The 20,882-nt window shown below is 31.7% G+C and overlaps 1 protein-coding gene across 1 annotated transcript in view; it reads right to left on the reverse strand.

The window, feature by feature from the left end:
* Positions 1–203: 203 nt before the first annotated feature.
* Positions 204–20,882, reverse strand: part of LOC124360488 — a 57,324-nt gene continuing 36,645 nt past the window's right edge. Inside the window, exons 5-6 of the mRNA XM_046814160.1 lie at positions 11,120–11,414; positions 204–3,576 (exon numbers count right to left, since the gene is read on the reverse strand). Of these exons, the coding sequence (XP_046670116.1) occupies positions 3,298–3,576; positions 11,120–11,414 (574 nt within the window). The 3' untranslated portion in view covers positions 204–3,297. The remainder of the gene's footprint in view (positions 3,577–11,119; positions 11,415–20,882) is intronic.

A 20,882-nucleotide genomic window follows, 5' to 3' on the forward strand; every position in this document is an offset into this window, starting at 1 on the left:
TCTTGTTGCCCAATAACATTGGATTACTTTATTGATGTTTTATTACCATTATCTCATTTTAATAACCATATATTATACTTGTTCTCATCTTGAACCTATGGTATTGTTACATGTGGTTGCACCCATTATTTTTCCCTATAGGCCAGAAAGTGGTAATGTAGAGAAGCAAACTGAAGGATAGATTAAAACAATTTCATACACAATAAAATGACCAATCATTTTTTATTATTAGGTATAATTTTATTAAATTGTTTGTTATATACAAACATCCAATACATCTCAAAAACACATAATATACAGTATATATCGCAAGAGCAAACAACAGTATATTACAGTAGCATAAATAATCTCTATACACAAGAATAAAAAAATATCAATTTGTGCAAATAGTATAAGATTTGCTTGGACTTCGATAAATGGTATAAATATTCACTTAAAACACATGTTATGAACAATGTTATTATTCGTAAAGGATTTTATTGCATATTGTACAAAAATATTTAGTATTAATCAGTAAATGCAAAGGTAAAGGCCTGATAAATCTTAAATTCGTTATTAAACATTTACAAAAATACTTCTCTTATCCTAGCTTTGTGGTATTTTGTAATAATAATATATTAGTTTCTAATTTTATGTTCGCGATTTTAAAAATAGAGAATTTTATTTTAGTTTTAAAGTAGTGTTTGAAGTAAATGGTTGTCTATTTTATAAAATGTGAAACATATATAATTATAGTGTATATTATTATACTCCATTTATTAATTAGCTGTCAATTTTTATTGAATTACAAGAATAATTTTCAAAAGCCTGTTAATATTCTACACTTGATTTTTAATGTTTAAAATGTTTTGCAAACAATACAACAATATAGCGTAATACTGCATTAAAATTATACTGAAATTATCTTATTTAATGTCTTGCACATTGTTAAAACTGCCACAAAACCAGATTGAAGTAAAGAAACACTGAGGAAAGGTGAACACTGATACAGTATTTGCATTAGCAACATTGGTATATGATTGTGCATGACACAACAGAGTGCAAGTGGGCCCGAGATAAGACACTAGTATTACATTACAAACATACAATTAAAACATTGTTGCAAGCGCAGATTTTATTGGTTCCATTGGTAAGTTCTTCTTACTGAGGTCACTAAAATAGTGAGTTTCTGATGTCACACAATTGTCCTATACTGTACAAGAGTTATGTATAAATTGACTCAAAGCAGCATTAGATTATAATTAATTGATAAGTATACAATAAACAAGCACACTGAAACTGCTCGATTGAAATAAACTTACATATAAGTTTTTTGTTTATTATATGTTTGCCTTACATTATTTGAATGGGCGTCTTACCTAAGATGTGATGTTACAACTGATGTTATCAATTGAAACATTTAGTTATTTGTTAAGCTCTTATATTGTGTGATACATATGAGCTTAACATAATATGTGATGTATCACATATGTGATACATATGATTTTAACCTGCTAACTTTTTTTCAAACCTTAACATTATTTTTATTTTCAAAATGACATTACATTTTATTTTTTAGTTGATACAGATAAAACGAAAATTTCTTTTTTGTCACCTCTTTTTTAAAGTAAAAACGTTTTAATTTAATTGAATTTAAAGTAAATACAAATTTATGAACCAAATATGAAAAATGTGTACATTTCATTTTTTGTAAAAAAGCTTCTAATCATTAATACGCAAATACATTGTTAGAGAATGTGTTAGTTTGTTTGTAATTGATAAAAGTTTAAATACACATTTGTTGGAACTTTATAAAGTATGCGGAATGGAATTGCATTTCAGAACAACAACATTATATTAATATTATATTATATTAATAGCATCTGTTAATAAAATACTTAATTTTAATATTCATACCAATAAACTCAGACTTGTATTAAGTGTCAAAGTAATGACTGAGTGGTCGAAACTTGTACGTGTCTCTAAAGGATTGTATGTGGAAATTGTTAAGAGTTGAAAATGGAAATTGGGTTTGGTTAACTTTTTGTTCCAGTAGTCTAAGTTATAGGTTAAATCTTAATAAGTCGACTCTTGATAACTCGAAATCTCTGATAAGGAGACCTTCTCATAATAGTTAATGTTGATTTACCCATTACAAATTGAATATTGTCTTATAAACATCTTCATAAATCGAAGTCTCCATTGTTTGAAGTAGTAAATGTACTACTACAGTCTATAACTTGGAAGGTCTAGCTATGCAGATCTGTTAAGTCAAAGTTTCCATCAACTCTACTGTGATGCAGCCTCTTCTAGTCAAAGCAGATAGTGGACAGTATTCACTCTTCTTGTTTAGCCTTTAACACTAAGGGAGCCCCATCCTCCCTTACAGCTAACAGTCATCCTACACAGTTAGCTGACCTATTGATCAACCCCTTTACCCCAGAATCCCAATATTTGAGGTTAGCGATGTGCCGCTACTAAACATTCATATGATTGCCCAAATTTAAGTGACTCATCAGTATTTGTTGTATACAGTGCAGATGGAAGGATGGTATAAACAAACCAATACTGAACCCTCCCCGGAGGGTTTCACAGGGATTGTTGTGTAAATTCTTTTAGCATAGCAACACATTTTAGACATGTTCAGTACCTTCTTGGCTCTATCTAACTCAAAGTTACCGCTTTTCACCCTTGGTAATTTGAAAATTATTTACTTGAGATTTTCTATATCTCGAACTTCACTGTTTCTTCAGGTTTGAGTTATCAAGATTGGACTGACAGATCCTGCATAAGTCAATTGTCATCATGCTCTAAGCTGTATATATCTAATCTACTTCACTGATCCATCCCTTATTCCCTAGTTCAATTTTGCTTTCTCTAGCCATTCATAATGTTATACTAGAGAGCATATATTGTTCTTGCAAGATATATATCTAGATAAAAAATTGATAATGTGTTGCAAAATAAGTAAATGATGATGCCAGTGACACCGTATTTGATATCTCCAGTGTTTGAATCACTCAATTTACAATACAAATGACAAATTGGCTATACAAATATCAATAGCCTACCAATTTCACACAAAGAGCCAAAATGTATTTTAAATTATTGTATATTATCTCACAACATATGGATGTATCTGCTGCTAAGTGTTAGAATGCTGCTGCTTTTGCATACAGTAATTGACACATTGTTATTAAGATTACATTTTTGAAAATTCTTTGAATAATTATTGTAAAGAAATAGGGAAATGCACTGTAAAGATCATTCGAGTTCAAAAAATTCCAAAAGTATGTGTGATTATCTTGGGTGGCAGTGCTACGCAGTGAGATGGGCTTGTTGCTCGAGGGCAGCTAGACTGTCTGCTTGATGTAACACGCCATCCATGGAGAGCTCCTCGACTGTAGCAGGATCCTGTGCATGAGCACACAGCTGACAGCGCATCTTGGCATCGTCACCCACCTTGACGGAGTGAGCTATCACCACAAGTGCCACAAATGACACAACAAACAGAGTGCTTGGCACAATGACGGCAATCAGCAACTCCCGCCACGTTTTGTTCAAATCAAATCTGGCAACAACCAGAAATGAGTCATTCTGAAACAACATGTTTTATTTATGTTTTTTAATATTTTAATTATTTTTCCATATAGTTAGAACATAAACTTTCTGAAAGATTATAGTGATAACAGTGAGAAGAATAATAATGTTTTAATGTTAATAAAGATTCATTCTTGGTGCCATAAATTTATTTGGAGGTCTAATTAAAAGTGCCTAGGCAATTTTTTAGAGGTGTTTTCCAAATATTTTGTGCCATTTTTAACAATTATAGTTAAAATTGTTATGTAGTGTATTATTTTCACACTTTTTATTGTTTTTCACAGAAATATGTACAGTATATTACTTTATATTCTAATAATTTTCTTAAAATCTAAGAAAAATAAAAAAGGAACAAAACCAAAATCTTACACTGATTTTCTGTTAATAAATGTTCAAGATCTACAATCGAAATGTACTAAAAATGTGCAAATAATTTAAATAAAAAATTTGTTATGCACACACATACTTGTTTACAGCAAGGGGTCATTATTATTAGAATTACTTGGAAATTTAATCAATTCCTATTGGAAAGCAAACTAATAGCATATAGGATATATAGCACTAACTCTAACTTAGGTATGTATGAAAATTTACAAAATAAGACACATTTATTTGTTGAAATGTAATAATTCCACGTTAATAATATATGGCTTTTCACCCAAAGAATTGGAAATAATTTATAATATCTAAATAGATTCGTATAAAAATTCTTAAATAAAATTATAATAATTACTAAAAATACATAACTTCAACAATAACAAAAATTACAAGATTCTCACAACAACAAACAAAGTAAAACAGAAAAGTGAACTAAAATAAATTGTATCTTATTGTGAAGGAAACAGGATTTTCTAGCCATTTGGTATCGTTTAGTGGTACAAAAAACCCTTTATCTAAGGGTTTAAACTTTTCTATTGAACAAAAATTGATAAAGGCAGAGGATTTCTTAACTGGAATCGAGTCTGCACAGTTATCTGAGAAACAGGGTGACTGGTTTCATTGTGGCCAGTCTTTTGCTCACAAAAATTCCACCCTCAAAGCCCAATTTGACAGTAGAGGAGAAGAAGGCCATGTCGATCCTTGGGAAAGATGGCACGGTCAAAATCTTACCAGCCGATAAAAGTAACGCTACTGTTGTACTTGACTCAGTAGCGTATAAAGAAAAGATTACGGAAACTTTAAATACTGGCAAATATACAGTTATAGACCTAACTTATTCATTTGAACACAAAGTAGCAAACTTCTTAGGAAAACTCAAAACATATTATTCAGATAAAGTTAGATCTAAATTAACTCCTCACCATTACAAAATCCCCCATATGTATAGCCTTCCTAAAATCCACAAACCCAGCATCCCTCTCCAGCCTATCATTAGTTCTTGTTATTCACCTTGCAGGAAATTTTCTAAAGTCCTTTTAGACAAACTAGTAAGTTTTGACATTGGAAGTCTATTCACAAATGTACCAGTTCCAGAAACTCTTGAAATCATTAAATCATGTTTCAATGAACACCAAACATTAAATGAAAGAACTAAACTTCCTGTGCCAGTAATTATGGAACTGTTAGAACTATGCACTCAATGCAATTATTTTGAGTTAAGAGGCTCAAATTTACCATCAAGATGAGGGAACGGCAATGGAGTTGTTGTATGTTACAAAATGTATAAAACTACATTTTGAGGATTGAAATCTACCTCATACTCAGGTGTAAAATAAAACAATACATAAACATGCATATCTAAAAAGTGTGGCAATGGATTGCTATTCAAAAAATTGTATCATTCCTGACTGGTACACCAAGAGTTTGAAGTCCAGACTGGAAAAATGAGGGTAGATTTCAATTCACAAAACGTAGTGTTATTCATTTTGTAACATAACGATGGTAAATGATAAAATTTTTCCAAAATATAAGGCTGAAGGTGCCTGCCTTCCCCCCCCCCCCACCTACTGACCATTGCCTTCCTGTTCTCATTAGATGATGCGCCACGATAACACATGAAATACTGACATTGATTTTTTGTCAATGTTCCATTTTTGCTTGTGCTTCTGTGACGTGTTGTTTGTGCTCTTGACTTCTGTGCAGTGACATCGCTTGGTTCATTTTCTCCAGTGTGGACTTCAAGCTGTTGGTTTAACAGAAAGGTATGATAAAAAATCAATCCTTTGCGTACTTTTTAGGTTTTAAGTGTTAAGTGTATGTTTATGTGTTACACTTTTACACCTGATGAAGAGTATATAATATTGCAATCCTCAAAACATAATGTATAAAAGTTTGATAATATGCAATACAAATTTCAAACGAGTTAATGGCTAAATGGAGGATATATTTAGTCCAATCAGTTCTTGTGATATAGTCTCTTTGCTAGTTAGTTATGACATTAAAATAAATTAGTAGAGAAAAGATAAATTAACTTCATATTATAGTAAGTTCAGGTAATTAAATTGTAACAGTAACAAAAGAAATTCATATTTTATGAACAGTATGAACCGAGATATTAAAAGTTAAATGAATTAGTTTGAGTCTGAGATTGAAAGTGGAAGGTATCTACTTCCGTTATCCCCCGCTCTTGTCCTCATCATTCTCTTTACTGAATTGGCTTTGTGAGTGAAAACACCTCATATTACTGTGCAAGCACGTATAGATGGTCAAACTTGTTTCATATTTATTGCTTCTTAGTGAAATTGAAAGTAAATTAGTTTAAATTTAGATAACATAGTATAAGAAACAAATTTCCCTATAAAAAGTTGTGACTGAAAATAAATTATAAAAGAGTTGGTAAGCTTGCACAACCATGTATTGAACAAACACTCATTATAATAAAGTGTTTCTCTTATGAGTGAGTGTTAATATACCTAAAAATATATGATGCAAGGCGAGTATACTAAGATAAATAATTGAACTCTTATGCAACACATTATGCAAGTGTGACATTAGAAAAAAAATAACATCACCTATCTTGATCCAGTATCAAATTGATACTAATAACGTTGTGGGACATTCTGTCATCTTATAAATTTACTACACCAAAGTGGAACTACACACATGTCGACATCTTATAAATTGGGATTACCAGAGTGAGGCTATCTGAATTTGTTCTAGTTGGAGCAAACAGCATGTGGGGATAACCAACACACATCAAAATGGCTTAACCATTGAGGAGCAGACATTTCTGAACCTACATAGATTAACTACCAATGTAGAGCTAGACGACAACATTCACACATCTTTTTGGACACTAGACAAAATTGTCGCAACCAACATGTGGCTATACACAACTCGACCCCAAACCGACTGTAACTAGTGTTATACTTTTTGTAACATATAACAATGGCAAATGTCCAAAATCCTATTATCCTTTCATTCCATCCATTGTCAATAACACACTTTAAACAAAGAATAATAAACATATCATCTTCTGTAATGGTGAGGGACAAAATTTGTCATTATATTATTTGGAAATATTTATGGAACTCTTAAGGAACTAAGTTTTAATTAACTCATGGATTAGTACCTCAATCTTATGCTTTAACAATTAATAAAAGTTTCAAAATGTATTATTCAAATTAGAATGAACAATGTTTTACTTTTTAACCCCACAACATGGAATTAAGAGTACTACTATCTACCACACTACACCAAGGCATCATTCAAGAATAATATATAATTAAAATAATTCATTTCAAAATTTTGAAAATTATGTATCAAAATATTGTATTCAATATATTCCAACTTTCTTCAAATAATACTACTAAGAATTATTAAGTTAATTTCAATATTGATATAAATCAAAAGGATATTCAAAAGGTTGAAACTCAAGGCTGATTAGGTCCACAGGGCATGTCCATTAACCCTCAAAGTCCCAGTCCCAGGTGATAATCTGAAGGACAAGAAGAATAATATTTTTTGTAGAGTAAAATTGTTATCTATGTTTGAGAGCTATGTTCTCTGATGATCTTGTCCCAGTAATGTTAAAGTGTTATTATTTCTTGATTGATTATAGTCATGAAATGAATGGATTTGAGAATTTTTAAAAACATTCTTTCTTGTAGTCGCTGAAATATTTGTTGTTTGAAATACTTTATATAGAAATATGATGTGCAAAAACACTTAAAAGAGAAAACCCGTAGTCATAAAGCAGAGTAAGTTCGCAATCCTCTTAAAGCTCAGCTTCAGTACTGGAGAGCAGCAAATAAGCTGGTTTCCTATTGAAATCTTATTGATCTATGTGATTGTCTTTGGTGATGAATAAGTCTCTGGCTATTATTTGATATACAGATTTAATCATGGCTAAAAATATCTTTTCAAATTTCTATAGATCAATGTGCCTACATTGGCTGAGGGTTAGCAAAGTCTCACTCAGAGGGCTGGCAAAACTTCTCTCCTATCTCCTCAGGATGTCTCGAGACAGAATAATAAGCTATAGAAATTTTGCATGGGTTTTGTTAAGCATTAGCGAAGGATATCACTCAGAGGTATCTTGAGAATAAATTAAGTTGTACATATGAACTTTTGCATATTATGCTGTAATTTTGTGGTCTGAAAAATCCTTTTTGTCTGTCTGTATTTCACAGAGTATCTAAGAAACTAATTAAGCTATAGATGTGAATTTTTACATTAAACTTTATTTCAATGTAGGTAATATTAAGTTTTATTATAGTGCTCTTCTGACTCAGGATTTAGCTGAGCATTAGTGAAGCCTAACTGATCTCAGTATAACTTCAGAACAAATTGAGCTATAGACTCGAAACTTTGCATGAAATTTTATTTATGCATAGGCAAAATCAAGTTTGATGATGGTATAATATATAATATGGTATATATATATATATACAGGGTGATTCCATGAAGTTCTCCCCCCACTTCTACAGCACATTGTAATAGTAAAAATAATGAAAAAATGTTATATAAACATAGGTCCGAAAACGCTTCGTTAGCGAGTTACAGCTACGAAAAATTTCGCCTGAATTCCTGGGTAAAGAGTAAAATAAAGCCATACTGAACTTTTGGAAAGGTTAATTTAGTAAGAAATATCGTGGATTCTTATGTATTTTTACCTGATAAAGCTAATAAAATAGGTTTCAGAACTATACCTGTAGTAGTTTTTGAGGGATTCAGGGTTAAATGCAAAAAAATTGGGGCACGAAACAATGTTTTTGTAAGTTTGATGTACAATAACATTGTTAAAATTGGTAATAAATACATAAAATCAACAGACATTAATTGTAGAGAATTTAAATTCTGAGAAAATTGATATAATCAAAGTCTAAAATAAAACAGAAATAAGTACCAAAAAATCGATTTTATTCAGTATAATACATTACTAGTTTTAAGCAAAATTAAATCAGGTTGGGCCAACCGTACGAACCTTTTTATAATAGATGTTCGAAAATGAGGCCATCATTATCAATACATTTTGCAGCACGTTTGTGTATTGCTTTTGTTGCGTTTCTTAATTTTTCAGGACTTCCCTGTATCTGCACAGCCGAATCCATAATACGGGCAATTATTTCATCACGAGAATTCACTTTTGTCTTGTATACAATGTCTTTCATCCATCCCCAGATGCAATAATCCAATGGAGATTGATCTGTGATCTTGGTGGCCAAGGGTGAGGCCCTCCACGACCAATCCAGTGTCCAGGAAATTGATGATTTAAGTAAGCAGAAACGGCACGTGAAAAGTGGGGAGGTGCTCTGTCATGCTGGAAGTACAAATTTTGTCTGAGATGTAAAGGAACATTCTCTAACAGCTGCGGCAAACTCTTCTTGAAGGAAATGCAAATAGAATACTCAGCATTTAGGCGTCCAGGTAATATGAAAGGTCCCAATCAGCCGATTGTGCAAAAGGCCACACCAGACATTGACGCTAAATCGGTGTTGAAAGTTCTGTTCCACTAGCTCATGTGGATTTTCTTCATGCCCATGAGTGTTCATTGTGCAAGTTATTGACACCACCCGAGTGAATTGTGCCTCATCCGTAAAACAAAATACGCTTGTACAGTTGATTATTAAATATTCAAAAGTTGCAAAACTCCAAGCGAAGCGGACCATCCCCTAGCTGTAGATGTTGAACCTTTTGTTTATGAAACGGATAAAATTTGATTCGATTAAGTGACCTCCACACCGTTGACTGCGAAACTCCTATCCGCCTAGAAATACGTCGTTGTTACTTACACCTGGGACTGCGATGAACAGCATTAATAACAATATCATCATCAAGTTGGACAAGCTCGTTCATAATTGGTTCTAGTACTTGGTAGTGATCCGTTTCCCGAAGAGTACGAAAAGTTCCTGAAATTGTTTTGGTATCTGGAATCCTCCTATTAGGGGTAACGTAGTTCATATTCTTCTACAGCAGCTCTAGCATTACCATTACAGTAACCAAAATAAAAACCATATCAGCGTTAATTCCTCTGATGTAAATAAGTAAGGCATTTTTTCGCTGAATAAACAATCGAATTATAACTCACAGAAAAAATTACATTTAATAACACGATTCACAGAACCGATCTCCTGCTGTAGCTTGCAAAACACCACTAATACACAGTTCTAACGTAACAGTACAGAATATAATTGTTGATCAGCTGTTATTCGTGCGTTACCAACTTAGAAATTAATAAAACAAAAAAACTGCATTTCGATGATTAGTAAACAATAATGGGAAAATGTTTGCTTCAATAATTTTCGAACATTTGATGTAAATTTTTATTAAAAAAAAAAATACTACGTAATAAAACATGATATTTTTATTTACAAACAAATTTATTTAACAGTTAATCTTGTTTTCTCAATTTATCTCTTCATTAAGTAACAAACATTTTGTTTTTGTTTTATTTTAACTAAATACAGTACGGTATTTCTTTACAGCTAGTAATGTATTGTACTGAATAAAATCGATTTTTTGGTACTTTATTTCTGTTTTATTTTAGACTTTGATTATATAAATTTTCTCAGAATTAAATTCTCTACAATTAAATGTTTGTTGATTTTATGTATTTATTACCAATTTAAACAAAGTTATTGTACATCAAACTTACAAAAACATTGTTTCGTGCCCCAATTTTTTGCATTTAACCCTGAATCCCTCAAAAACTACTACAGGTATAGTTCTGAAACCTATTTTATTAGCTTTATCAGGTAAAAATACATAAGAATCCACGATATTTCTTACTTAATAAACCTTTCCAAAAGTTCAGTATGGCTTTATTTTTACTCTTTACCCAGGAATTCAGGCGAAATCTTTCGCTAGCTGTAACTCGCTAACGAAGCGTTTTCGGACCTATGTTTATATAACATTTTTTCATTATTTTTACTAGTACAATGTGCTGTAGAAGTGGGGGGAGAACTTCATGAATCACCCTGTATATATATAATTCAGGGAGAATATCTTGAGATCAAATTAAGTTATAGATTTGATATATTTTCTGAAAATTAATTTCTATTTAGGCAATATTTGATAATGGTGCATGTTCCTACAGGGAATGACCCTCACTCTATCCTTAGTGAAGTCTGCTACACAACACGTGTTTGGCATACTCTACCTTGTTATAGTAGCAGGGAAACCGACTCTGAGCAGTGAAGTTGTCCCCATCATTGCCGTGGGTGTTGAGGAACTGCCTGCACTCGCCCCGCAGCGTGTTCACGCAGCCCTCCAGGTTGATATACAGTCTGGAGTAGTTGTAAATAGTAAGGAGGTGTTGCATGGGCAAGAATTGTTGTTGTTCATCCACCACCTTTGTAGTATTGTCTACCAGGTTGCGATATATTGTGAAGTTCATAAACTTATCAGGCACCAGAGTTGCATTCAAAATGGTGCCATTGATGCAATCGGTTGCACTGAAATAAACACATTTTTTTAGTAATTTATTGAATTTTTAAATTGGGCTTAGTTAAGAAATATTGTAGGAATACATTTAAGAAAATAAAATGGTTCAAAGTAAATAGATATTACACACCAAAGTAAGACATACTCGCTGATTCATAAAAATAATTGTAACATTCAGAAAAAAAAACTAATAAACAAAATTCCATACATGGGGCTCAAACCACTGTAAACAAAGGATAGATTTCACTCATTTATTTTTTAGCTGCTGAGGAATGAACATACGAGTAAACATACCACATATAAGTGGTTCTCTTGTCTCTCAAAGAACTCGTCCAAAAGTACAAAATTTTGAAAAATGACTTTTACTGGTGATTAAAGATAGATATTTTCAAAACTTTATAACTTATACATAATTTGTTTGGACTCAATATTTTAATAATTACAACATTTTATAAAAAATAAAAATAAAAAAGTTTTTATGCTATGAGTAAGGTAATTTTGGATGTAGATCTCAAAGAATTGAACTGTGTCCAAAATGGCAAAATAAATATAATTCTTGCAATTAAAGCTTTTTTTATCTAATGACTATGATGATGTTTCTAGCTTTTTTACATGTACAGGTACATTTCTATGTATTATGTCAAAAACATACTTTTACTAGTTATACTTGATGAGTTTAGTGTATTTACCATTCTAAAAGTCGGGTTTTTGAACTTTGAGAAATTTGTTCCAATATTGGAGGCATGAACATTATACAGTTTTTGAATGTCATAGGTCCTAGACCTAGATTGTATTACTGTTTTTACTGTTCTGTAACTTGATTAGCTAAAAATGTTTCCTGCCCATGTTTATTTTAGACAATGGAAAGCAAAAATAAATTTTTAAAAGCAACAAAAGTATAATATGTTAAGCAATGTACTTTTATAAATGAAACCAAAGTTTTTCAGTTTTGATACGAATTGCTTCATATTTTCTCATAACTAATAGTGAAAGAATAAACAAACTGAAATACAACATTTTAAGAGTTGGTATTTGTCTTTTTCTTCAGGTGTGTCAAATAGATAGACTTTTTTGTAACAATTGCGTATAAATAGCAGGTTTTTAAATTTTATAACTAGAGTGTCAAATATCATAGGTACTTTTAAATCACTAAAAGGTGTTTTCTGGGTAAACATTAACTATTAAAATTTCAATGTCTCAACAACAAAAAATGATGCTCCACCACTAATTTTAGAGAATTTTAAACAACATTGTAGTAGAACTGAGGAAAGAATACTTTAGTGTTTCACTCTTACCAATAGTCGCCATTATTATTTTTAAAATTAGTTAGATTTCAAATTTAATCTCATCTGTAACACACATGTACCAACTCGGAGAGTAGAATACTCTTGGAGGCTACTTACAAGAAGATGAAAAGTAGACCTCTTTTTGAACATCTTTGATAAAGAAAATAAACTTTCAATTTATGAAAGCAAATGCCCAGTTATATACAAACATTCCAAAATAATTATGTTTGGTGTTTTATTTATCTTCTTATTTAATGTTGTTTCTTTTTATATTAAATTTTAAAATATAAGTTTACAAAGTTCTGTATATTTATTAACACAGATTGTGGCAGACAGTTTGGGGCGTGCTTGTTAAAGCTACTCATGATTACTCAGGATAGATCACAGTGAACATGTTAATAATTTATTAAATACCAGTTCAATAATCAAGTTATTGATTAAAACGAGAGCAACTGATTATTTAAGGTCTCATGTTATCGAATGACAATCTAGATATCAATTATAGAGAATGCCTGGTATCGAATGCTGTTCTATCAAAATCTGATACAAGTATAAACACAAAAGTTAAGAACTGAATAAAATACAAGCTATCTGACACACCAAAGTCAGTTATAACAGAAAAGTTGTAAAAAAAACCTGAATCTTGGTAACAGTCGAAAGAAACTCAAACAAACAACATTCAGTACCACTGCATAGTACCAATACACAACAATTAAAATACAATACAATACATTGTTGCAATTATTAGCCTTAGAAAAATAATGGTTCTCTAGAAGGTCATAAACCTATTTGAACAACAGGCCTTGCACCGATAATTTGGTCTTTTGAAATGCAACAGTTAAACGTGTAGGTGTTGCATTACATACTAAAAAACTGTATTTAAAAAAATAATAAGTCATAAATCTTATGAAATGAAAATAAAAAGGACTGTACAAAATTTTAGATGCGATTGGTAAGTTATTATTCGTACTTTGATGATAAATCAACAAGTTTTGGAAGCAAAAGAACATTGTTAATATATTTAGTATGTAGACATTCTTTACATTTTTTAATATGTGAAGTTGGCAAAGAGAAGCCCCACATTTTTTATTCTTCGGTCTTATTGAACTGTTTGATTAAATGCAAGGCTGTAGCAAAGAGCCTCCTCGATTGTGTAAGAAAATATGCGGAGAATGTACAGCAATGTACAGTGGTTTGTCAATAGCTGTCATCTCCTGGATTTCTTTTTTTAATGTACGACATTCTGTGTTATATGCAAATAAACTAATAAAGAGAAGTGTCTTTCTTTTAGAGACTATGGAGGAAAAGTCTGACATCAATACTTTTGAAACGGAAGGAAAAGAAATGAATTCAAATTTGGTATTGTTCCACGCTTAAAAAATAAAGTAACTCCAACATACAATCACCAACAGTTGGTGGCAAACGCTATAAAGAAATCGCAGAAAGGAATGTTCTCAAAGATTTTAAACCTCGAACCTTGTTGAGTCGAGTACACTGTTTAATCAAATTGCCTACGAATCACTGTTAGAGAAAGTAAAGGTTCTCGAATCTGATAATGTAAAAAACTGAAAAATCTGAACCTTTTACAGTAATGGAGATTGAACATCTGTGTAAAAAGGTTTATAATTTATGTTTTTGATATTAAGATTATTTTGTTTTATTTGTACTAGCGAGTAACAGAGTTTCTTAATCTTCTTAATAACTTTTGGTAATCTATTAACAGTTTCATAGAATTATACAAATTTACTAAAACTTAATCATAACATATAAAGCATAAAGTGTAAAGGTATAAATAAACTCTGTTTAGTTTTTGATGGATAAATATGGAGGGATGGAACATGGGATACTTTCTAGAAATAGAAGTGAACTTTTTAGCCACTGTTACAACTTTGACCATTTCCCCTAAATGGGATTAAATGTATAAAAAGACCCATTCATTAAGTGATGCCTCATTTGAAAGGTCTTGATAAAAGAAGAAGAAAAGTGGAAACTAGAGCTTTCTATCTCAACACAGTACAATAGCAGCTCATTGAAATAAATAATTAATTGAGGCAAAGCATGAACATCCACACCCAGAAGGTAAATAACTTCAATAGACAACCACTTTCCTTACAAACTCAAACCTGTTTACAATTATTAAGCTGTGTGAAGCTGGCAGCACCCATTAACCGAAAATACTCCAAAAACTAGTGGAATCGTTTGTTTAGCGTTTGTTTAGGTTTGTTTAGCTATTTTCAACGTTTGTTTGGCATTAATGTGCGAAATATGCAAAAAAAACAGTGGGTGCCGCTAGCTTCACACCAGCGGCACCCATTAACGAAAATACGCCAAAAACTAGTGGAATCGTTTGTTTAGCTATTTTCAGCGTTTGTTGGCATTAATGTGCGAAATATGCAAAAAAACAGTGGGTGCCGCTAGCTTCACACCAGCGGCACCCATTAACGAAAATACGCCAAAAACTAGTGGAATCGTTTGTTTAGCTATTTTCAGCGTTTGTTGGCATTAATGTGCGAAATATGCAAAAAAACAGTGGGTGCCGCTAGCTTCACACCAGCGGCACCCATTAACGAAAATACGCCAAAAACTAGTGGAATCGTTTGTTTAGGTCTGTTTAGCTATTTTCAACGTTTGTTTGGCATTAATGTGGTGTGAAGCTAGCGGCACCCACTGTTTTTTTTTGCATATTTCGCACATTAATGCCAAACAAACGCTGAACATAGCTAAACAAACCTAAACAAACACTAAACAAACAATTCCACTAGTTTTTGGCGTATTTTCGTTAATGGGTGCTGCAGGTGTGAAGCTAGCTAGCGGCACCCACTGTTTTTTTTTTTTTTTTTTTTTTTTTTTTTTTTTTTTTTTTTTTTGCATATTTCGCACATTAATGCCAAACAAACGCTGAAAATAGCTAAACAAACACTAAACAAACAATTCCACTAGTTTTTGGCGTATTTTCGTTAATGGGTGCTGCAGGTGTGAAGCTAGCGGCACCCACTGTTTTTTTTTTTTTTTTTTTTTTTTTTTTTTTTTTTTTTTTTTTTCATATTTCGCACATTAATGCCAAACAAACGTTGAAAATAGCTAAACAAACCTAAACAAACGCTAAACAAACGATTCCACTAGTGTTTGGCGTATTTTGGTTAATGGGTGCCGCCAGGTTCACACAGCTCAATTATTACCTGTTGCAGGGCAGACCTCCATTATCTTATCAGTTTAAGGAAGTCCATTATCATGTTCAGTGTTTGGTTGGAAGTAACAAAGTTAAGACGTGTTTTTGTGATACTTTACGTTGAAATGGAGTGTGTAAGTGAACAAGAGCGTTTTATGATCCTGATGATGCGGAGCTACGGTAACCGGGTGACATCTTATGATGAAGTAAGGAATTTATTTAATTACACTTATCCCCATCGAAACCTTGTATCTAAATCAGGAGTTCAAAAAACAATCCAACGTTTCCCGGAAACAGGCAACGTTAAAGGCCGCCTCAAACCTGGATGACCAAAATCGGCTACAAACGAAGCATTGTCACTTGACGTTTTACAGTCTGTTGTAGAAGATCCTCATGCGTCAACAAGAAATGTTTCTCAAATATTAGGTACATCTCAAATTTCAGTTTGTAAAGTTTTACATGACAGTGGTTGTAAAGCATACAAAATTAATTTAGTTCATGAGCTAAGTGAGAACGATTTTGATCGTCGAGTAAAATTTTGTAAAGTTATGAACATTGATAGTAATATAATTAGATTAAACAACGTTGCTTTCTCAGATGAAGCAACTTTCATGTTAAACGGTAACGTTAACAGACACAATGCTCATTATTGGGCAGATGTTAACCCTCATTGCATTACAGAGCAACATACACAGGACCTTGAAAAATTAAACGTTTGACTTGGCATTGTGAGGGATCAGTTTGTCGGACCCTTTTTATTGATGGAAACCATAATGCCAAGTTATACCAGGAAATTTTAAAAATATGGTTTATCCAGCTATCCAAGTAGCAACAAACAACTGTAGGGAAGTTCGGTTCCATCAAAATGGAACACCTTTATACTATGGCGTGCATGTCCGCGAGTAATTAAACAATATTTTTCCAAAAGATCTATCTCCACTACTATCTATCTATCTTGACTACTTTTTGTGGGGTCATATTAAAACAACGTCTATAAAACGAAACTTCATTAATGACCTTAAGGACAGAACAGTAACGGAAATTAAAGAAATCCCGCGTGAATCCATACAGCGTGCCGTTTCAAGTTTCTAAAACAGGCTTGAGCATTTTTTAACTGTCCTGGGACAGCAATTTGAACATCTGATATAAAAAGCACAGGCTAGTAAGTTTTAGCTTAGTTTTAGTTTTTTTATTAAGGAGTGTCACTGAATGGGTTTTTACATTAAAACATTTTGAACCGCCCCTTCCAAAATCCCTATTTTAGGAAAATGGGCAAGTTGTAACTAACAGTAACTAACAAGTTAGCTTCTATTTCTTAGAAAGGTGTTTCGAGTTCCACCTCTCCCATATTTACCCACCAAAAACTAAACAAAGTGTATCCATACTGATGACTCACACTCTATATTCTAACGAACAGTATATCTTCTGTTCTAATTCTACTTTCTCAAAACAGTTTATTGGTTATGTTTTTAAAGATTTTCTGCGGGAGGATCTTCGGGTTAATGCTGTAAGATGTAATGTCCCGCCCCCATACCCTCGCATTTCGTTACTGGAAAGTTTAAGAGTTCTCCCTTGTTTTATATAAAAAGAAGTATGAACCTCTAAAAGCCTCAACGCTCACAGTTAAAACTAATGGTAGGGCAAGAGCCGACTGAAGTAGCTCTTTGAAAGTGTTGTAGTTTAAAAGGCGACTGTAGGTCTTCTACAGGCTATACTATAGTAAAAGGATCTTGAGTTTTCCATAAGAGCAATGTTTAACCTCTTTTACTTTTACGATCTTATTTTGTTATCTTAGCAGCATTGATGATGTATAATTTCAAAGATATGATTACAACGCATCCAAACTTTTGGTTTTTAAATGTTTTTATTGGTTATTCAGGAAAACATGTCAAACGTTTTTGAACATCATATTTTATAGATTTTTATAAAGTATACACGTTTAGAAAATTTAAACGAAGAGCTTTAAACAAAATTAAGTTGTTTTAAATAACGTACAAAAATATAACAAATCCAAAAAAGAATTTAATTATATAACTAAAGGGAGATATACTCTATAATTCTACGACACAAAATAGGGTAGTAAAAGTGTTTGTTCTTTTGGAGTTCAAACAAGATGGCCGCTAATACCTCTTGATACTGGCTCTTAATGACTTAACAGTCAATAAAATTACTTCTATCAGCCAACATATTATTAAGAATCGTATTTAGTAAAATAATATAGTTTCTTGATGATAAAAACATGTAATACACCAAATACATTTTATAGACAACATCTCTAACTTGTATTTGTGGTTCCTTTGGCTCATTCTTGAGTTACTTTAACCTGATGCAATTTTTTGTTTCTCAGTGGGATTAAAAGAGGCAATGAGTCATTAGTTTGTGTAACTGGCTGTTGTTAAATTTTGAAATTTTATATTTCTAAATCAAGTACACAGCAGTTTAACTGTTCAAAATTACATATCTCACAAACATACTCAATACAACATCGTATGTGGCGAACTTCAACCTGTTACTAGTCTACTTTGAATGATTGCTTGGATATAGTGTCAATAAAAAAATGTGTAGAAAAATAATTTGAAACTAAAAACTACCTATCTAGGTTTTGTTACAACTGTTGCATATGTGAGAAAGGGTGAAATAGCTCAGTGTAATAAATAATACAAGTAATGATAATGATAATGATAACGATAATTTGTTTACTGGTAAATAAAAATTAAATTAAATGACAATGTCAACAGTTACAGTTAAATCCCAAATGAAAACTGACGTATACAATTTATCTCCAACTTTAAAAAGTTATAACTGTAGATGTTACAATATAATACCAAAAGATAAAAATAAGGGTAAAAGGAAAATTGTAATTTAAGTCCGTAAATAATAACATTTATTCAGCTAGTTTTTAAATTTTATACATTTTCAGTAAAATGTAAAGATGCCATATGTTTTAAGATTGAGAACAAAAATCTTTTAATGATGGTTTAGTTTAATCTAAAAAAAATAAATTGTAGTAATCCTAGCTGTCTTGGCCCTAGTATTATAAAGGAGTTTAAAATTTTTAATGACATTTATGTAATATATATATATATGGACCACTTTTAGAGCCACTCGAAAAACAATGTAAAATATCTGTCTAATGTACATAAATAGTTCTATTAAACAAAAATGTTTTTACTAAAATAATTGTGAAATCTCAATTTATTTCTATCCAGTTAAATTTGATTTTGACATTTATTTTGCCACTATACCATTATAATTATAATATTTCTTGACCAATGCATTCTGTACCAATGGGTCATACTAGTTCACTCTTCCTTTGCACTCAATGTCTTGCTCTGGTATAAAACGTTACATAGTTACATCTTTAACTAGTCTGTATTTTTAGTTACAAAGATTTACTTATACCTTAAGGTTCGAATTAATATAAAATAAACCGATATAACGAGTATCGAAAACCCCGACAGAATGCATGAACATAACGAATGAGTGCAGGCAGGCTGACGGGTGGACTTCCGTTTTACCTTCTGACCCCAAAATCAACAGAATTCTTCCTTAAACCAAGCAGAAACTATATAATAATTGTTAACATTCTACGACTAGCAGCGGAAAGACAGACATACAGGCAAACGAAATGTTTATTTTTAACTTTAAATCAATATGTTCTTCTTTGGTGTGATAGGAACTTATATACTAAGTTTAAAGTCTCTAGGACCTTTAAGAGTCATCACACAGACGATCGAAGGGACGGACAGCCGGATAGAGGACGTACGACACAAGGTCCTGTAGAGTCCTTAATAATGTTTTAGAAGCAGAATAATTTTTGAGACTCCATCATTAGCTGTAGCTGTAGAGGACTTATTGCTTATTGTACGAGTTATTTATGTACCTCGTAGTTATTTACCTGTGGAATGAATGTTTACTAACGAGTTGCCGTGTGTTGGTGCGGGAGGGAAGAGGGGTGGCCTGTGATTTCAAAACATAAAATCACAACTGAGCACAGAGTCATTAGTAAGGAGTAGCGACCACACAAAGGTCGTCTTGTGCAATTGTAGAGCAAGTAGTGACTTGATGCAACATGAAATAGCTTCAAGCTCTCTCGTATAAACTCACTGACTCACACATTCACAGTTAATATTCATTTCCTCCAGGTTAAGTGGTTCTGCGCTTTGATCAACATTTTATTTTAATTTAACCTACTAATATAAAATGAAAATATTTACCTCTTTAATCTTTAGACGTTTAACAGAAATAAAAAGTCTTATTTTCAACTAAACAGGCGTAATGGAATTATGATGACTTTCAGAATGTTTACGTTGTCGGTATAATTTAATTTAAAATAACATCATGAGGAAAACCATGATTTGTATATGTACTGTATTCAGTTAATACTGTAATACTTAATTGAAATTCCAATGTAGTTAAAAAAAGTCAAACTCACACAGTTCATTAAAAAATTATTCCTCGAATGAATAAGTACATTTTCTAATAGATGATTTCCTATTTTTGGAGAATTTACTGTTTGTTATTGAGAGAGTCCTACGCTTTTTTGTATTTTAGTTAAACGTAACATTGTACAAAATACAAAACTTTTTATCTGCTTTTCATTTCGTAAAGATGCTAAGATACTTCGTTAGTAATTTCAATATAATTTTAACTTTTATTTTATAAAGCTTAATTTAAATGTATTATTATTTAGTTGTTTATATTTGAATTCTTTAAAATCACTTTCATAAAAGCATCATATAATTTAAGTAATAATGCGGTTGAAATGGATATATAATTATGATAACGTGTCTTTATAATGAATGGTTCTTAATCAAAATTGATATGGATTTTTCAAGAATAACATTAGAATGACTTGGCCACGTTATCTGTGGTCTTCAACTATAACTTTTGTTTTTGCAAATCTTTTTTGTCAATTTTATAATCGTGACATTAGCTTCCGTATGAAATTCTATGCTTTTATGTAAAAGTCACAACAACAATTCAAAAAGATATGAGCGTAATTATTGGTTGAGACAAAAGAT

Source organism: Homalodisca vitripennis, chromosome 4, assembly GCF_021130785.1.
Source record: "Homalodisca vitripennis isolate AUS2020 chromosome 4, UT_GWSS_2.1, whole genome shotgun sequence".
In the NCBI taxonomy this organism is placed as follows: domain Eukaryota; kingdom Metazoa; phylum Arthropoda; class Insecta; order Hemiptera; family Cicadellidae; genus Homalodisca; species Homalodisca vitripennis.